Here is a 19,022-nt window from a genome sequence, read left to right as displayed (position 1 = left end):
CCTCCCACTGGGAACATTTGCACACCCCACCTCCCTCCTTCCCTCCCCGCCCTTGTCAACCCCACCTGCACTGCAAGGATCCCCGTCAGTGATTGGGGAGTAGCTCGCCGTTAGCGGCAGAGACGGTCCCCGCTCAACTTCCAGTGACGCTGCCCAGGGAAAGGCCCAGCCGAGTCCCAGGGAAAAAAACAAGAGAGAAGAATACAAGGTACAGCCAAAGGCCCGATTGAGGAAGCCTGCTGGAGTTCGGCTGAGAGAGCAATAGCTCCAGCGGACCAATGAGCGCTGCGAGGACTCTACAGAGAAAGCCAAGGATTGGAGAGCGCTCGGGGGGGGGGGGAAGGAGGCGGGCAAAGTAAAGTTCAACAAAAAGACCAATGAAAATAGGAAGAGGAGAGTCGGCCAAGGATTTGGGAGAGATGAGGAAAGTGAGGGGGGCGTGGCTGAAAAGTGCAGGCCAATAGTAAACCGTAGCGAATTGAACGAGAGCGGTCACGCCACCCAATAGGCAAAGCACCAAGGACGAGCGTGCTCGGGTTCCTCCTCCCCTTGTCATTTTTAGCGTCTGCGCAGAGCAGCTTCTTCTCGCCGTCTGTACGCTAATCCCATCTTGTGTTAGTGATCAAGCAGGCAACGCAGCCTCTCGGAGAACGGTGGGAGGAAGGGAGAGAGAGTGACGGGATCGCGGGAAGAGGAGGAGGGGGGGAAGAACTCTCCTCGCTCGTTGCCGGGCCATGACGGCGAACGAGGATCAGGAGGTGAGACTCGATGTGGCGCGCGGACCGGGCCAGTCTGAGAAGAGAGTTTTGCCGGCAGCGAGGGGGTTAAGGCAGCTTCGAAGGGGGCGGAGCGAGCGGAGAGCCGGGCAGCCCTCTCCGAGTCCAGCCTCCTCCAAGCCAACCCCGCCGCGAAGTTAGCGGGGTGGCCTTTTAGGACGTGTTGCCTCGCTTGAGTTTTTGCCTGTCGACTCAGCTGTTTATCGTCATAAGAATCCTGCCGGGAAAAGAGAAGAAGGCAGTAGCCTTAAGGGGTGATAGCATTTCCCGGGTAATAATTTAGATTGTGTAGCTTGCTGCGGTTATCAGCACCGCGAAGAACACCCAGATTAAAATACTTCCTCCCCCGGCATAACCATGTCCCTGTAAAAACTGACTCGGGATACATGGGGCGGGTTTGGGGACAATTGTTGATATCATTCAGTGAACACAGCCGACATTAACTTGACTGTGCTGCTTTTTATCTTCTCCTATGTAGTTAAACATGCAGTGGGGACAACAAGCCAGCCTGTATTGACTTTTCTTGCACAAATGTGAGCTGTGATTAGACATGCATTCTCAAATGGAGAAGGCCTGTTTGTTACAAAGAAGTTTTATGGTTCCTCCTCTTAACTTTGGCTAAGATTTTTTTTTAAAAAAATTACACTTGATAACACACACCTAAATGGGGTTTGGACCTTGTGTTTCTTAAAAACCTTACATAGCAAAACCTCACCGTCACATAGCAAATGGCTTTTCAAATGAAGGACACTTTCAAACGCTTGTGATATGGCATGTATAAAGTCATTTGGAAAAAAGAGACAAACCTAATTCTCAATTGAGATCAGTGTAATATGCTGTAGTAGGATGTTGTTGTGTGCTGGCTGACATTCTGAGGCGATTCTCATAATCGGCCAAAATCGGGCTAAGGGAGCCTAGCCTGATTGCGGCCGAGCGTGAGAACCACCGGGCTTGCAGCCAAGCCTGGTTTCTCCAAAGCGGGTGACCCGCTTGAATACGCCTCCCCTTAGACGAGGTTAGCGGAGTGAGCGCTCCGCTAACCCTGTCTATTTGATTGTGTGTTGCCACGGTGCAGCTCTGCACCGTGGCAACACACGAGGAGACCCGCGCTGGGAGGCTGAAACAAGCCTCCTGGCCCTGGGGGTCACTCCAGGACCTTCCGGGGGCCGCGCAGCCCTGATCCCCACAGCCCCCGCTGGCTCCATGATGGAGCTGGCAGTCGTGTGGGCGGCCGATCCTGCCGTCCAGGGCTGCCTGAATGATCGTCAGCGGGGAGAGTGGGCTAAGCCCACTCTCCCTGCTAACCCGCTCTTGATGAGTCTCACTGATCGTGAGACTCACCTCTCTGACTACCACAGCATGTGTGCTTCTAACAGTGTGCATGCCGCAGCCACCTCTTCCAATCCACCCCCCCCACTTCCAAAGTGTGGGTGCTCTTGTGCAAGAAGTACACAAATACCTCAGAGCTTTCCCTTTCCCCTGAAGCACTCTGTTGGAGCGGAAACATGTTGTTGACCCTCATTACATGTTTCCACTCTAACAAGGGTACTTCTGGAGCATGGGGTGGGGCTGGGGACTCCAAAGTATTTGTGCAAGAGCACCTTCACTTTGGAAGCACAGGGACTAAGGTAAGGGCTAAACCTGTGTGCATGCTGATGTTAGAAGTATACCCATTGGGGTAGTCAGCGACTCTTTCATATTCATTTCATTTCACATCGACATGATATCTCTATCAGCTCTATCTCTATTTGGCTATACATCTCTTAACATTCTTTTCTGTAGAAGGTCTCTCTCAAACATTAACAACTATATTTAAAAATAATCTTGAAGAAGATGAAAATCCAGATATTAAACAGTACAACAGAAACAAATAGAGAACATTAAGACTACAAGCCATCTCTGTTGGCTCTGTGCCTCCGACTTTCTGCCGCAGTGCTACCCTTATGGCTCTCTCCCTGAAACATTTGAATATTTCAGTTCAGATTTAAAATATTAACCACTTCCTTGTTCTTTTTTTCCAGATGGAGCTAGAAGCATTGCGTTCCATTTATGAAGGCGATGAGTGTTTTAGGGAACTTAGCCCTGTTTCATTTCAGTATAGGGTGAGATTGCATTAAGTCATATTAATTAAAAATAATACGTATTGACTTGAAAGATTTTGGTCCTACTAGATATTGGTGTAATGAGCTCGTATTATAATTACAAGTGTAAAAATGATATGAACGGTAATGTGACACCAAGGTCTCGAGGCTGTAGGTTTATTAGAATTACATGAGCCATAGTTATCAAAATATTAAAGAAAATATAATCCTAAGCGTATCATATGAAATGTAGCAGGTGTACATTCTGGGTAAAAGTACAGACCTGGAAATTGGCCCTCCTGCATAGTAGCTGTGTCTGAAGGGGGAAAATGTGAGTTGAAAAAACTATTGACTGACTTTAGCAGTGAAGCCATTTATGTAACCATGAAATTATCTGTATTAATTGCAAAAATGGTACAGAGTGTTCATAAGAATCTGGTCTGTCATTTCTGAATCTGATAGAAGAGGTGAGAAAGTCTTAGGTTTTTCCTCCCAAGAATTACTTGTTGCAATACTAGACTTGTGCGTTCCTAGGATCTTTGTGAGCCCACTATCCCTTCCATTCTTTCAACCTGGTAACAGATAGCAGGTTCAAGGAGATGCTGGGTATAGATCAGGGCTGCACAACTTCAGTCTTTTCACTAGCTAGAGTCTTTGGAGGAGGTGGTATACAAGAATTTTTTAGTAAATAAATAAATAATTTCAGTTTAGGTACCAGTTTTCAGAACCTTTTAAATTTGCCACATTTCCTTTCATAGGACTAATAGCATGGAATTTGTTGGATCAAGGCCTGAATTCATTTTTGTTTTTCACTTTGTATGTTACGTTTTTCCGTTATATAGAATTGTCCAAACTATATTTTTCCAATTATTAAATAACAGAACAAATCCAAATCTACACAACAAAATAGAACATTCAAAAAGTCAGTGGGTTGTATTAAAAGAAAGTTGGTCATGGTTAAGCACCATTAAAATCAGTGAGACAAGTTAATTGTGACTTACTTGACTGACAAGTTCCATTAATTCCAATCAGATTCAGTGATGACTAAATTCTTCAGCTCAAAGCCAGTGGCCCACATTGTGCAGGCTTATTGCTGGTGTTTCGATTTGGTCCACACTCCTGCAGCTGTCTAACGAAACTCCTTGTTTCAATGGAGTAAAGTGCCAGTTCAAGTACTTTACAATGATTTCCTAGGTCTTATTGATAAGAATTATGGTTCATTTCTTCTTTGTTGTGTTTTCCTCAGATTTCAACTCCTTTTGAACCAACACAAGGGTTATATTCTTAATCAATCAATAATCTATTTAATTCTGTATTTATTTAAGATTGATGGAAAGGCTACCTGCAGTACAAATGTCATTTATTGCTTTCTGGTAGCAGTTTTATGGATTGTTATAAAGCTGTTACATTTGCATTGATTGCCACATAAAAACATTTTGTCAATAACAACAATATTTACTTGTAGTATAAATGTTTTTATCCAATAATAAAGTCTTTCTATCTGTGAATATTGAATTCTACTTGAAAATGATAAAAAATAAAATGAACCCACTTGTGTTGGAAACGAACCCCCATTATAAAATAAGTGTATTTCAGTATTTATCCTGTTGATTACAAATTCAGGTCTTCAGGATTTTTGTATAATCATATGTAAATATTCTTCAGATAGGTAAAAATGGAGATCCGAAAGCCTTCTTAATAGAAATATCATGGCCAGACACATACCCCCAAACAGCTCCAGTCATATCTATGGATGCATTTTTCAACAACGCCATGTAAGTAGTCAGACTTCTAAGATATACAAGTGGTCTTCTAACTATGTTTTCTATGTATCCCTAAGGATGTTCTGTAATGTCTTCTAGTTCCTCAGCCATAAAGCAAAGTATAATGGATAAATTAATGGAAGAAGTTGAAGTTAACCTTGGAACCTCCATGACTTACACAATTTTTGAATATGCCAAAGATAATAAAGAGTTGTTCATGGAGAACCAACCTGTTAATACTGTGGTAAGTGTATGTGTTCAGTTGTTATCTTTTAAAATTCTAAATGTATTTTTCTGTTTAAACACCAAAACTGATTCCAAACTGCAGAAATAAATTCACATTCCTGTAATAAACTAACAGTAGTTTGCCTAAGGCGCAGACGAATATGCTGGATACTCCCAAATGTTCTCTGGTTAAAATAAGTTAGATGAATAAGGAACAGTTATTAAAAGTACGACTTACTCTGCCACAAAAAACATCTTGTCAACAACAACAATATTTACTTGTAGCATAAATAAACTTGTGGTTCATAATCAGAAGCTGTTAGATTTTTGATGTGAAGGAAGTAGAGAACCAAGAAGGAAATTAATTCATGTGAAGTGCTGATAAATTACAGAACATTCTTATTTACAAATTACTTTTTTTAGACAGCATTGAACAATTGCATCTCAACTGGTCATTCTGATGCAGTCCAACCGAGTAAAAAAAAAGAGAAAAAGGAACAATTGTCCAAAACACAAAAACGAAAATTAGCAGATAAAACAGGTTTGTATAGTATACTCTATACGTTTTTCAGATTAAGGAAACATATTATTATTATTGTTATTACATTTATATCCCACTCTTCCTCCAAGGAGCCCAGAGCGGTATACTACATACTTGAGTTTCTCTTTCACAACAACCCTGTGAAGTAGGTTAAGCTGAGAGAGAAGTGACTGGCCCAGAGTCACCCAGCTAGTTTCATGGCTGAATGGGGATTTGAACTCGGGTCTCCCCCGTCCTAGTCCATCACTCTAACCACTACACCACACTAGCCCTGGAGTGTACATATTTTAAACTTATGGCTTACAAATACAATGGCTGCATTACTCATAATTTTAAAAATGTCAACATACAGGATTTTTGTAGTATTATGTTCTTGTACTATGCTTAAACACTTTAGGTGCTCTGTAAATAATAATGACTGACATACTGAAGAAAATTACTTAAATAATTGGATAAGTGGAGGGCTTTGTTGCCATTATTATGATGCTCTTTCTTGTTCCTCTTTTGACTTCTTAAATGGACAAGTGGAGAATTTAACTTATAATTTCAATGAGGTACGTTGAGTAATTTTCCTCAGAATGTCATCCAATAAAATTTTTTACATGACAACACTGTGCTATTTTTATATACAGTTAAATGTTTCAATAAACCTGGGTTGATTCACATGTGGGAATGAGTGTTGTGTTGCATGCTTTGTATACGTCCCCCTCCTCTTTTTGTGTGCTCAACTTAATTAGGTTAGTACCTAGTTTGTGGCTAACCATAGTGTGCTGATACATCCAAACCGACAAACTGGTTTGAGCTGCTGTCCAAACTGGATGGCAAACCACTGTTTGAAGTTTGGAGGGCATGGGTGCTGACAGTTGCACTGGTCCTGCTGTCCAAACCTAACTACCTAGATAGATAGCTTTGGACAGGTAGTTCTAACATCCTGCTACGTTTGAGCCAGAGCAGGAAAGGAAGCCACTACCAGAGGCTTAGCCCAGGGTTTCTTAACCTTGCCCCCCACATATGTTGTTGGACTATGACTCCCATCATCCCCAGACATGGCCTTTGTGGCTGAGGATGATGGGAGTTGTAGTCCAACAACATCTGGGGGCCTCAGGTTAAGAAACCCTGGCTTAGCCTATGAGTACTGACAATTGCATTGGCCTAGTCCTCAGCCACCTTTTAACATTCTGCTGCTTTTGAGCCAGAAAGTGGGGGAGACAGGGGACTGTTTACTTCCACAAGAGACTTTTGCCTGGGGGGACTACATTGGGATTTTTCTTTCTTTCTGCTAAGTGTGCTTGCTTTTATTTATTTACTCCTTCAAATGTTGTTTTCTGTACCTAATTTATCTCACTTTCTAGTGGGGATGTTTCACTAAATCCTGGTCCCACTTTGGACCAAGTCAGATTTGGAGATACCTGCTGCTCTTGCATGGTTCCCTTTCTTTTTCCCATTCTCCATTCATAACAGGTCAGGGTGGCAAGATTTGTATTCACATTGTCATTACCAGCCTCTTTCTCTTCTCATTTTCTTCTTCTTCTTTTGAAGTTCATGTTCTTTTTCTTTACTCTCCAGCAAACTTAAGGATAGCAGTAGTTTATCATTTGAATTCTGGGTAGCAGTTTTCCTGTCTTCTGTCTTGGTTTTGATTTTGTATGGCTTAATATACATATTGATCAGATGTCTGATTCTGGGGTACATTGTTTTTTGCTTTGATGAGCTCTTTGGTGTTCTCTTCTTCCTCACCTACTCATTCTGCTAACCAGAGAGTTGATATTATTATTTCAGCCTCATCTACTTCTTTAGACCCTTCAAATATTCTGTCTCTGGGCTGTTGTCTCAGAATGTGCCTGAATCATTTTGGCGCCTCTTTGAAGTTCCCTGTAGCTGAAATGCTTCAGTGAGGGGTTCCTTTAAATGGAGGCAGGCAGGTCCTACATGCCCCTCCTGGAAGCCTCCACTGCCCCATGCCACCCCATCGCGGCACTATTCTTAGAAAAGTATCCCCATGAAAGTGGCAGCCCGTGCCACTGTCTCCTTTAAACTGCCCTGCCGTGGCAACAGGATGCTTCCCCCAGCATCCCTCACGTGGCATCGGTACACAAATGGCGTTGGTGCATGCATTTTCCCCTCTGTGGATGATTTATGCTTATTTTCCAGATCCTGATCTTACCCCATTGTAAACTCTTAATCTTTGTGCCTGAATTGCTTCTGTCTTTTCTTGAAACTTCTCACTTTAAGTTAAATTGCTCTGAGGTCCCCCCGCCTTCCTCTTCTTCAGTTCCTTTTTATTACTTTAACTGTTGATGGTATCTTGATTTTCTCTGTTCCACATGCTAGGAATTTGAGTTGTTGTTTTTTTGTTGTTGTTTTAATTCATCATCTTTTACATTGCAGATGCAGGCCCTTTCTAAGTCATGCTATAAACATATCTAAAAACATAAACATATCTAAGTCATGCTATAAACATAAATTGTTCTCTTCTTTCTGATGATACTGCTAAAACCCTTGTTCAGAACTTATTCTTAGGCTTGATTATTGTAATTCTTGTCTCTTGTTTTCCTTTAGCCCATAAAAGACCACTAATATCTATTCATTCCACAGCTTGTCTCATTTTTCTTGCTTGTAAATATGACAGTGTTTCTCTTCCCCAGCCTCGGCTCTCTTTCTCCTACCATATCCAATTTGAAATTCTACTCCTTTTAAGTTTATACTCTATTGCTCCTTCTTAGCTTTAATTTATCTTTATATTCCTCCCAGAGCTCTACATTGTTCAAAACTCCTAGCTAGACCAAGCATTTACACTTGCTGTCTCCTGCCTTCATCTCCTTTCTTTGGCAACACCTTATCTTTAGAATTCGCTGCTTTCATGTGATTCAGTCCTTCCCACTCTTTAAGAAGTGCCTCACTTTTTTTTTAACCTCCTCAAGTTTTCCCTAATTTCCTAGAATTCTAAGTTGGCCTCTTCCTTCCTCTATTGTCTTTTCTTTCCTCCTCCACAACCCCTGCCACACTTTCCTTTTTTTTTAATGCATTGGTCTTTTTCGATCGTAAGCTTTCTGCAGTTACCTGTTAGTTTTGTGTATGTATAGCACATTGTTTCTTAGGCACTTATGGCTTGCAACAAACAAAGAAATAACTACTGTTATTAAGTGGAGTTCACAAGGGGAGGAGGAAGCACAGAACCTGAGGTTTGGGCATCTTTATTTATTGCATGTGAACTTACCTAGTGAGTTCAGAATAATTCTTTGAATTTAAGTCTGAAAGTTAAGATCAACTTTTGTGGTGGTTTTGTTTTTGATAGATCACAAAGGAGAGCTTCCACGTGGATGGAATTGGGTTGATGTAATCAAGGTAACATGGTTAACCAAGGAAAACTTTATGCATACATCTTCAGCAGAGATTGGTAGTGTCTAATCATTGTCTCTCTCTTTCTCTCTCCTCTTATATTATTTTGGGCCTGAATGACATTTGGATTCTCTTATTAAACTAGCATGTAAGTATTTCAGTCTTTAATTGTTTTGTGCTTGTAATGACACACTACTTCAATTCAAAGCAATAATATGGGGACTTCTTAAAATCAGTTCAAGGCATCTTGCAAATTATCTTTTAAGGCATTTAAAACACAATAAAAATAAGTACAATGGATTTAAGTGAAACTTATGCCAACATTTGCTTAACACATTCAGAAGTGTTGACTGTCCAATCTCTCCCCTCCTCCCTACTCTGAACAAACTGCAAGGAGTTCTTTCAGCTAAATCCGAGGCAAAAATATTCCATATGCAAGAAAGCTGAAACCAAAATATTGTGAAGGAATTTTTAGTGTTTACAAATAGTTTATTAATGCCAGGTAACTATGTACAAGATAGATGAAAGCCAAAACATAAAGCTGCTGTCCTAATATGCTTTTATTCATTACTTGTCCCAATGCATCAGTCATTTACTTTAGCATCAAATAATGATTTACATGGGCAAAGGAAGCATCGGTGATGGATTAATCATGACAGACTGAAACATTCTATTATCGAATGGCAACTCAGACATAATAGGCGATTCCAAAGCAAGTAATGACTAAGCACCATTGAAATCAATAAAACAAATTAGTTGGGAGTAACAAGTCCCATGAATTTCAGTGGAAGTTAGTTGTGACTGACTTTCTTTGGATACAACCCACTGCTTTAAGGGCCATCCAGAATAACAATCTAATAAGCTGACTTTCCTGCAGTAAAATGCAGGAAACATTGTTAAGGTTACTCCTCACCATCTCCTAAATATATTCTAGATCTTGTATCAGACTAAGACAGACCTTTTGGTTTTCATACACTGAGATTTTTAAAGAGTTATAGTCCTGGGGCCACTTTCTCAAAGATTGTCATGTCTTTCCATTCTCTCTTCCTATCTCTCCAGCCCTCACATAGCCAATCTGATCAGTTTTCAGCTTCTTGAGACAAGACAGATATCTGCATTACAAATCTCATTTATAAAGTTAGGAACAAAGATACCTAAAAAATAGCTGATTATATCTCATAATTTTAATCTATAAATATCTTGTAGACTAGGCCCAAACTAGTCATGACACTAATCACATCAATCAGGATTGGGGCCCTCTGCTTCTGTTTTTGCCCTAGAAGAGAAACTGCCACTCCAATCTCTTTATGGTGGTTACTTACATTAAAAAAACAAAATGGGGCCAAACAATATTATTAACAAGTAAATAATTCACTAGTGACATTTTAAAGGTGATTATAGTCCCCTTAAGTGGCACAGCGGGGGAATGCTTGACTAACAAGCAGAAGGCTGCCAGATTGAATCCCTGCTTTTACAATATCAGGCAGCAGCGATATAGGAAGATGCTGAAAGGCATCATATCATACTGCACAGGAGGCGGCAATGGTGAACCCCTCCTGTATTCTACCAAAGAAAACCACAGGACTCTGTGGGCGCCAGGAGTCAAAATCAACTTGGCTGCACACTTTATCTTTTACTTTTATGGTCATTTCATACCTTCACAAAGTGATGTGTTTACATGCCTAACATTTTATAATACAAATTAAGCCTGTGCAGTTAGAATTTGTTGGAATCTCCAACACATACTACTCCCTCCACACCATGTAGAGACAGGCACTATTGGTGTGACTAGATTAGAACCAGGCAGTAGTTGCTATTTCTAGCATGGGGGCAGGGGGAGTTTCCCATGAGGAAAGTACTGGAAGGAACTACAGTCCCAAGGTATCCCTGCACAACTACTATTTTTGATACATTTAGCCACTAGGAAAATAATTTACTTTACATTTACTGTGTGCTGGTCAACGATCGTAATAAAGATTATTATTATTATTTCCTGCAAAGTAATTTTTACAATACTGTAAAATTGGGAAGGTGGGGAGGAAGGAACAAGCAGTTCTTTCAAAGATCTCTAAGTTTATTGTGTATGAGATAAAGTGGCTTGTGCCAGCTAATTAGAGAAAGTTGATTGTGCAGTGGAACTTGGGTTACTGTGACTAAACTGTCCAGTCAATTTCAAGTGCCACTTTTTACCATTTCTCTTGGCTCTAATCCAGAGGTGAACACTGAGCATTTGTCTTTTTACAGCTAAGCAAAACGGGGTCAAAGGATGATGAATAAGAGGACTTTGATACAAGAAATGCCAACTTTTATTACAGCGCAACCTGGAGTCAACTACCTTTCTGTAATTTTTTTCACTTGCATTTTATAAAGTAACAAATCCTGACAAATTTAAATGTGAAAATGTACTCATCAAGGTGGACTTCTTCTCTTGATATTCATCATTTTCTTCACATCTCATTTGCCTTTTAAGGAAGATATCCTGGAGGTGGTACAGTTATTTTTGCATTTCAACTGTCATAACCCTGAGAGTAGTGATATGTAATTTTAGTTATTTCACTCTGTACTAAAAGAATCATGAAAATCTGATAGTGAATTGCTCTAACATGTAGAGATCATATGAGAACATAATTTATTTAGAACCCTTACTCACTTTTTTAAAAGTCCAGACCTTTAAAAAGTAACATATCCTCAGGTTTGCTTAAGATAGTGACATTATCTTATTCTGCATTGCATTCTTTTACAATTACTTTAATGTAATTGCAAATACCAGTTATTACTCATGCAGCACTTGGACTAAAATATACAAATGTGGGAGTATTACACCAGGCTAAAATATTGAATGTGATCTTTAAAAAGAAAAAGAAAAGGTTTAAAGCCTTAACCTATAATCTCATTCTGTCATGGCTTCACCAGTATAACATAATCACAATGTGGTATACTCTTAACAGCAAAAGAGAAAACAAAAAAGTTCTCACAATTGTTTCAGTCTATTTAAAGTTAGTAACTCCCTTCAATAAAAATTAATAGAATTTTTTTTTTTTTTGTAACGGACATTACTATGATTGTGTGAACCTATGTTAAGGCAAGAACCTCCGATTCATCTTGGGCCACAAACCGACATCAGTAATCTTGGTATGGGTCCACACAATCACACCAACGTTGGTTACAGACTTTAAACTTAGATTAAATGATTGTGTGAACCAGGCCAGTGCCTGTAGAACTTAGTGATAACATAGCAACACTGTCATCTATTCCTATGGCTTCCATGGCGACTCCATCACCACCCATCAACCACAACATTGCACAGCAATGGTACTCAAAGACAGAATGCTTCAGTGATGTAATGAAATCCAGTATGCATACTGTCCCATGCCAAATCATTTGTGGAGACTACAGTACCATCCCTGCACAAGTCTTATGGTATAGTGGCTAGAAGTGCAGCAATGGAAAGCTGCAGGCACAAGCCCTAGGCTTTACCTCAGAGGGGATTGAATCACTTGCCAGCTCACATAAACAGACACCCTAAAGTGAAGGAAGGAAGGAGTGCTATTCCTCTGACGATAGGCAGCCATTCTCATGGCCCAGTGAGCAAGGGGTGTGAATGGAGAACCTATCGGCCCTTTGGAGACGGGTTTGAGATCTGCTATACGATCAGTGTTTGGACACAGACATTTGTATGGATGTCTGAAAGGAAGAATGTTTTGCAAAAGAGGGCCACATTGAAAAAGAAGAGGGGATGCTGTAACAGGGAACATCACTGTAGACAACACACAGTGTTGGTTAGAGTGCTGGACTAGGACTGGGGAGACCTGAGTTCAAATCCTCATTCAGCCATGATACTTGCTGGGTGACTCTGGGCCAGTCACTTCTCTCTCAGCCTAACCTACTTCACAGGGTTGTTGTGAGGAGAAACTTGTAGTATACTGCTCTGGGCTCCTTGAAAGAAGAGTGGGATATAAAATGTAAATAAATAAAATAAACAAGGACAGAGGAGACACCCACAATGGGCCCGTTTTAGCTACCCAAGGGTAGCTAAATAGCATGCACTTTCCTCCCTCAATTCTATATGGACCTAGCCATGTAGACAGATTGAGGGGGTCCCATGTAGAGCTGTAGCTCAGGGGACCAGCACAGGCTTAGTACACATAAGAGGTTCAATATTCAGCCAGTTTATTGAGATTTCCCAAGAGAAAAAGCTAGGAAAATCTACAAACACACCTGAGACAGGGTAGTGCCATAGTCAATAGAAATAAATGGTTTGTAATGCAATGGTCCTATTTAGGTAATTGCCTGACTCATTTAACTCACAAGATGCCATCATTTTGCCAAACCTTCTTTATCCCAGCCACACCTTCACCATGTTCATTTGGTTGATTGCCAATAGCTCCTGGTTATTGTCCTAGCAGGCCTTCCCACACCACTCTCCTGCTTGGTTTATTATATTAGTAATAACCAGGGGAAAGCTGAAAGACAGTGAATTGTCAGGGCCCACCCTTCCTAGTGCTCCAGTGACCAGACCGTTAGCTCATCCTTTCATCATGAAGATAGCTGAGCTTACTAACAAATGGAGCAAGACAGGGAATCTGCTACCTGATATGTGAACAAAAATAGCTAAACAGTCAAAGGTTTTAGCATCAGTTGTAAAATGAGTTCTGATAGCATCAAAAAGTAACAGGATTGCCAGCCTGAGATCTGTGACTTTGAAAGCTGTGTTACAGGCAGAGAGGTTCAGCAGCTGCACCACATCTGTCAGTCACTGTTGGGAGGCACAAGAGTCCTGCAAACACAAAAAGGTGAGAGTCCCATAGAGAAAAAGATGAAATCCCACTAGTCACAGCTGGTGGTGACATAGCTGTTGGCCTTGTGTGATTATGGAGGAAACATCCTTGACTCCAGATCTGTTGGAGGGTTGCTTGTGTAGAGCTAAAACATGAATACAGTAACAAATAGCTGCTGCAACAGATAGGTATTGTGACTAGATGCTCAGTTGAGTGTGCCATTCCCCAGTTGCTCTGCAAATATCCATTCCTTAGCGCCATTCCTCCATTGGTGATTTTCCAGATAGCCAAGGTTTTTGGTTCATCTGTTGATCATTAAGACAATATTCACTCTTCCCTTATAGAGAACTGCAAATAAACCCTCCAGTTACTATGTGGCCTGCTCTATACTCTGGTTATCATTCTGCAAGGAAGAAAAATCATGAGGCAGTACCTAGTGTTCACCCAAAACATGGCTGTCCTTTCTGCTATCTTCAGTGGTGCATGATGGGAGCTTAACGGGGTGTGTGGTTGGTGGCCAATAGGCCCCCTGATCTGTAGAGTGCATACTTGGGAAGAGGATGAATCATTTGAGATTCACCATTGATGGCAATAGAAGTGTTTTTACTGATGTTACCTTTGTTGCTGGTGTAACTATACCACTGCCTGAGTTATTCCTGATCTCTGGATGAGCACAGAATTCCAACTAAGACTCATTCCTCCACAGCTCCCCTCCCCCACATTTTTTGTGCCGGTGTAGTTGTTTCATTGGCCTAATCACACAGGCACAACAGTAAAAAGAGCCCCTGGTGGCGCAGTGGTAAAACTGCCGCCCTGTAACCAGAAGGTTACAAGTTCGATCCTGACCAGGGGCTCAAGGTTGACTCAGCCTTCCATCCTTCCGAGGTCGGTAAAATGAGTACCCAGAATGTTGGGGGCAATATGCTAAATCATTGTAAACCGCTTAGAGAACTCCGGCTATAAAGCGGTATATAAATGTAAGTGCTATTGCTATTGCTAATGTTTCACTGGGATAAATCCACTATATACCTGCTTATCTTTAGGCTCTGCCACACAGAAGGATTAAGAGCAATCCTATCCTTGCCCAGTGGTCATTACTCGGTTAAAATTTTCTTAAAAAATTTTGTTTCTGACTCTTTCATACCTTCATAGATCTGTGATCTAATTGGGCAGTTGGACAACTGCTTCATACATACAAACCTACAAAAGATCTTGCTAGGACTATTCACACATTGAGGCCAAGTAAGTAAATAAAGCCAAGCTCAATCTTGGCTAGAAAGTAAAAACCGCCGGGATCACGCTCAATCCCGGAGGCACTTCAGCAACAAACCTGCTTAGGGAGCCCACCTCTTAAACGAGGTTAAGGGAGCAAGTGCTCCCTTAGCTCTGTGTTTGGATAGTGTACAGTGCCGGCTGCTTTCAGCTGACACTGCAGCACTGATGAGCGCCCACCCATCACTGGGGGTATCCCCACAATGCACTGTGCACTTGGATGGTGCATTGTGGGAATTCTGGGGACTGGGACATGTCCTGACCCCTGCACCTCTGGGGGAAGCAACAGAGCATCTGGGTGCACAGGATCGGACACCCTGACCCCGGACCCAGCAGCCAGATCATCTGCGGGGAAGGCAAGCTTCTGCTGCCTTCCCCGCCACCACCCTGAAGCCCTCTCACGTGATTGTGAGGAAGGGCTCATTAAGTTCCACACTTGTACAATCTGTGCATAGTGTACAGAGTACAGATCTGTACACAGATTATGCCATTTTGAACACAGGTACAGCAGTACACTTTCTGCACCCAGGTTTCACTTTTAAAATGAATGCAGGTACAGTCACACAAAAACATGTATGAGTGTACAGACATCTGAACACAGATGCAACATAATGTCTAAATAGGACTACTGTGTGCAAAGAAAAAGATTTAAAAAACAAGGTGGAGCTAGAAATTTGCTTTATGCACGTGTAGATCAGCACTGGGTATGGCTACAACCAGCTAAACTGACCTGCCCATGTGGAAGTAAGTGCATATCACTAAGGATAGGATGCACTTGTGGATGCATCACCATCCAGCACAATCTACATCACCCCTGCATAATATAGATGAAGATGCATATTCCAGTCTGTGTCTCAGTAAAAATGGAAACACATTGCCCCATATACTGACTGGGAGCCACTGTGCCTTGAAGGCTATTGGAGTCTTATCCTTATACAAGACATTATTGTTCTCATTCACTCAGCCACACTAGTGGAGCCTTACTTGTAATTAAACTTTTACTCTGTAATTAGAAGATACCTTTAAAAAATAGATGGGTAATGAGAACACTTGTCAGGCAGTTAACTTAGATGCCACATAATTCTAAGAGTATAAAGATCTGTGGTGAAGAACTGAATTGCACCAATCTAATTTCTCTGTAGAAAATGATATATATAAAATCATTCATATACACACACACACACACACACACACATATATATATATATATAATAATATATGAAATTAATTATTTTGAAGTTGGTTGGTATAAATTAAAGTCATATTTCCCAGTGACCTACAGCTACAAAATTTTGCTTACACAATCCTGTCACTGAAATTATCTGAATGCACAACACTTTACTCCAGAATATGCTCAGTGTGTGTGTGGGGGGGGGATTGTAGTTTTTTGGAAGAAATTCTGAATATCATACTTCCCAGTTACCTTCAGATACCAAATTCTGCATGAACAATCCTGCTACCTAAGTTAGTTGAATGCACTACTTTTTTCATCAGAATATGCTGGGGCGACAGGTTTAAATGATTTTCTTTTAAAGAAGACATTCTGAATAAAATCATATTTTAACTGTTACTATTCTCAACAGATTTTTAATACTAAATAATGTTGGTCAATAATTCCAAAATGACATCATGCCCAAAAGAAGATCCTTCTCAGACTAGAATTTACCATGATTCAAATTTACCATATATAGTAATTATTAAATAAAACGAATGTTTGAAGCTGAAATCCTACCAATCTTAAACTGTTCTTTTACTTTCCTCTTGCAAACACATTAATAATATTTTTAATGACATATACAGATGGCCCTTGAGTACTGGTTTTGCCAATTCGTGAGCCATCTCCCTGTATACCAAATTAGGTATTGCAGGAATGGGGTTAGTTTTGGTCATTTGTGGTTTTCTACCACCACCAGCTCCAACTAAATTGGTGTAGAGTTTAAATTCCCACTCTCCCCACTTCTCAACTGGCATGCAGGGGTGTGAGAGGCACAGGCTGCTGCATTCACTCTCACCTCTCACATCACTTATTTAAACCTCCCATGGGTCAGCTGAGAAGCGGGGCCATTTAAACGTTATACCCCCCTTCATTTCTCAGCTGATGCGCAGAGAGGTTTAAAGTTTAAATAGTCACTCTCCATGCTAATCAGCTGATAAACGGGAAGGTTTAAAGTTTAAATCGTCAATTCTCTTGCACAGGCTGCTCCATCCACTCTTGCTGCAAGAATGGATTATTTAGCTAAGAAACCTAACCCCATTTGGGGGGTTAGGTCCAATATCAGTTTCCGCAAATGTTATCCCCGTGAAGTTAGAGGGCCTCCTTTTCACTTTTTAAACTTTATAGCAGTGTAATCTACACAAAATGACTTTGCCCAATCAACAATGGGTCTTACCAAACTTACCTACTAGTTTCTAATAATTTTGTATTTTTTCCTGTCAAAAGGAGCCACTGCACCAGCCTTGAGTATTAGTCCTTCTCCATTTATTTCAGTTTAAGTCATTTCCTGTCCTTGGAAAAACAAATTGTCAAATTTTATTGTATTTTTCAATTAATAAAAGGATGGAAGTCACCATTCCACCAAATCGGTGGGTAAAAATAACTTTATAGATGTGCTGTCATGTATCAGAGAGTTCTCTTTACTATTTAACTAGTAATAGAGCACCAGATGCCTTAATGCCATCTGTTTGTTTTTTGTTTTGGGGAAGGGGGTTAAATAAATGTCTATATATCTTCTATGTTGTGTATTTGTTTTTTATATCATATATATGCAAACAGTGGACTCAATGTAGCCAAAGTTAAGCACTCAGGGAACTGAACATATTTAAATCTCGCTTATTAAAATTATTAGGACTTAAAAGTGCTTAAGTTTGGCCGGACAGGATTCTGTGTAGTATTAAATTATGTCTTTAACACAAAATACCAATAACAGAAAAGATCACAGAAATGACACAGCCTGTGCTTCCACAATAGAAGTAAAGCATGCAAAGCAAAAGATGGATGATGGACACTGAGTGATAACTGGCAGAGGGCAGGATGTAAACATTCAGAAAGAAGGTGATAGTTGTAAAAGAAAACAATATGCAAAACCAAGTTCATTTAAATGAGAATTTAAAGATGGAGGAGTTAGCAGAGCAGGAGATTCTATTCTAGAAACAACAGAAGAAAGGGGGGAGGTACAGCAAGAGCAGATGAGTTGCTATAAATACTGCAAAGAATAAGGGAAATATTGTTTCCCCTGTTGTTGTTACCTGTGTAAACTGCCTTGATAACTTTTTCATTGAAAAGCAGTATATATTAGTAGTAAGAAAGAGTTGGTTGATGAGACCAACAGCAAGCCAGTGAACAGATTCTGAAAAGGGAAAAACAAAGTGACAGGACACAGAGAGAGTTTTAGCAGAGAAAACTTGTAGAAAAGTCATCATAGTATAATTTGGCCTGTCACAACCAGCCATTCTGATCTCTTACTCATATTCAGGAAGCGGGGGCAGAATTGTATGCATTTAGGGTCTTGTTCCTATTTTGGTCCACTGAAGAAGAGCAGCAGAAAAGGTTAAAGTGGTTCTGGATCACCCTCGGTTGGAATTTGATTAAAACATTACATACACTATCAAAATATCCAAGTTGCTGGCTCTTCTTTAAGGGAAAGTCACCTACTTCTGTGTTCTGGGTCTTCAGGAAATAAAATTATATCTAGCTGTGAGCTACATTTATCAGTATCGTTTTCTGACCAAATTTTAAAAATCCACAATGTTGGATATTTGGCAATGAGTACCTGCAGAAATCCTTGGGTGTTGTGCTTAAAACAAAACAAAACAAAACAAATTACCTATTTCAAATAAATCAATACTAACATTATGGGGAAATGGATCAGGATGAGTCCTTGCATTTCTGCTGATAAAAGGATGGGGGGGTGGAGGTCTTATGTGTAAAGCTTTAAGGACTGCAAGCTACAGAAGTTTCCCAAGGGAGAGGAAACTTGTTGCCACTCGTTTTTCTTTGGAGTGTAAATCTAGTTACCATGACAATTTATCTGAATAGACCAATTGTGAGAAAAAAACAAAACAAACTGGAATCGCTTGCCCCCTCCTTTCCTGCATACAGCTTGATATTACAATAAGTCAAATTTTCTAGGCTTTTGACGGAAGACATTGAAAGGTAGGAGATCTGTTCACTGTAGATGCACTACTGGATCTTTAGCTATATACTGCAGCATATTGGATGCAGACTGATTTTACTGGTAATATAATAT

At 40.5% G+C, this 19,022-nt stretch overlaps 3 protein-coding genes across 18 annotated transcripts in view; 2 read left to right on the top strand and 1 right to left on the bottom strand.

Moving 5' to 3' along the window:
- TRAPPC11 (trafficking protein particle complex subunit 11) overlaps positions 1–525 on the bottom strand; it is a 59,317-nt gene extending 58,792 nt beyond the window's left edge. For 2 of the 3 annotated variants that reach the window (XM_053257667.1, XM_053257666.1), the window contains exon 1: positions 66–524. The gene's annotated coding sequence lies outside the window, so the exon portion shown is untranslated. Of the gene's footprint in view, positions 1–65 lie in introns of all 3 variants that reach the window. The other variant, XM_053257668.1, reaches the window with a different exon arrangement.
- RWDD4 (RWD domain containing 4) lies at positions 398–17,506 on the top strand. Of its 4 annotated transcripts, none has more exons than XM_053257677.1 (7): positions 398–758; positions 2,798–2,878; positions 4,527–4,632; positions 4,720–4,864; positions 5,269–5,386; positions 8,682–8,873; positions 10,970–17,506. In XM_053257677.1, the coding sequence occupies exons 3-6, from the start codon at positions 4,607–4,609 to the stop codon at positions 8,792–8,794; spliced, it is 402 nt and encodes a 133-aa protein (XP_053113652.1). In that variant the 5' UTR covers positions 398–758; positions 2,798–2,878; positions 4,527–4,606; the 3' UTR covers positions 8,795–8,873; positions 10,970–17,506. The 4 variants fall into 4 exon arrangements, with proteins under 4 accessions (XP_053113652.1, XP_053113650.1, XP_053113653.1 ...); XM_053257675.1 differs by having other exon boundaries at positions 407–758; positions 4,523–4,632; XM_053257678.1 differs by lacking the exon at positions 398–758 and adding an exon at positions 828–1,047.
- A 1,333-nt stretch (positions 17,507–18,839) lies between these two features.
- Positions 18,840–19,022, top strand: part of LOC128326880 (NACHT domain- and WD repeat-containing protein 1-like) — a 77,789-nt gene continuing 77,606 nt past the window's right edge. For all 11 annotated transcript variants that reach the window (XR_008308316.1, XM_053254706.1, XM_053254705.1 and 8 more), the window contains exon 1: positions 18,840–18,928. The gene's annotated coding sequence lies outside the window, so the exon portion shown is untranslated. The remainder of the gene's footprint in view (positions 18,929–19,022) is intronic.

This window comes from Hemicordylus capensis, chromosome 5 (genome assembly GCF_027244095.1).
Source record: "Hemicordylus capensis ecotype Gifberg chromosome 5, rHemCap1.1.pri, whole genome shotgun sequence".
Taxonomy (NCBI): Eukaryota; Metazoa; Chordata; class Lepidosauria; order Squamata; family Cordylidae; genus Hemicordylus; species Hemicordylus capensis.
This window is presented reverse-complemented; position numbering and strand designations above follow the sequence as displayed.

Bases quoted from the DNA above. Each gene is read 5' to 3' on its own strand.
- RWDD4 (XM_053257675.1), top strand. From the start codon at position 735: ATGACGGCGAACGAGGATCAGGAG. The intron at 759-2,797 runs GTGAGACTCGAT...CTTTTTTTCCAG, and splicing joins CGGCGAACGAGGATCAGGAG to ATGGAGCTAGAAGCATTGCG. The intron at 4,865-5,268 runs GTAAGTGTATGT...TACTTTTTTTAG, and splicing joins ACCAACCTGTTAATACTGTG to ACAGCATTGAACAATTGCAT.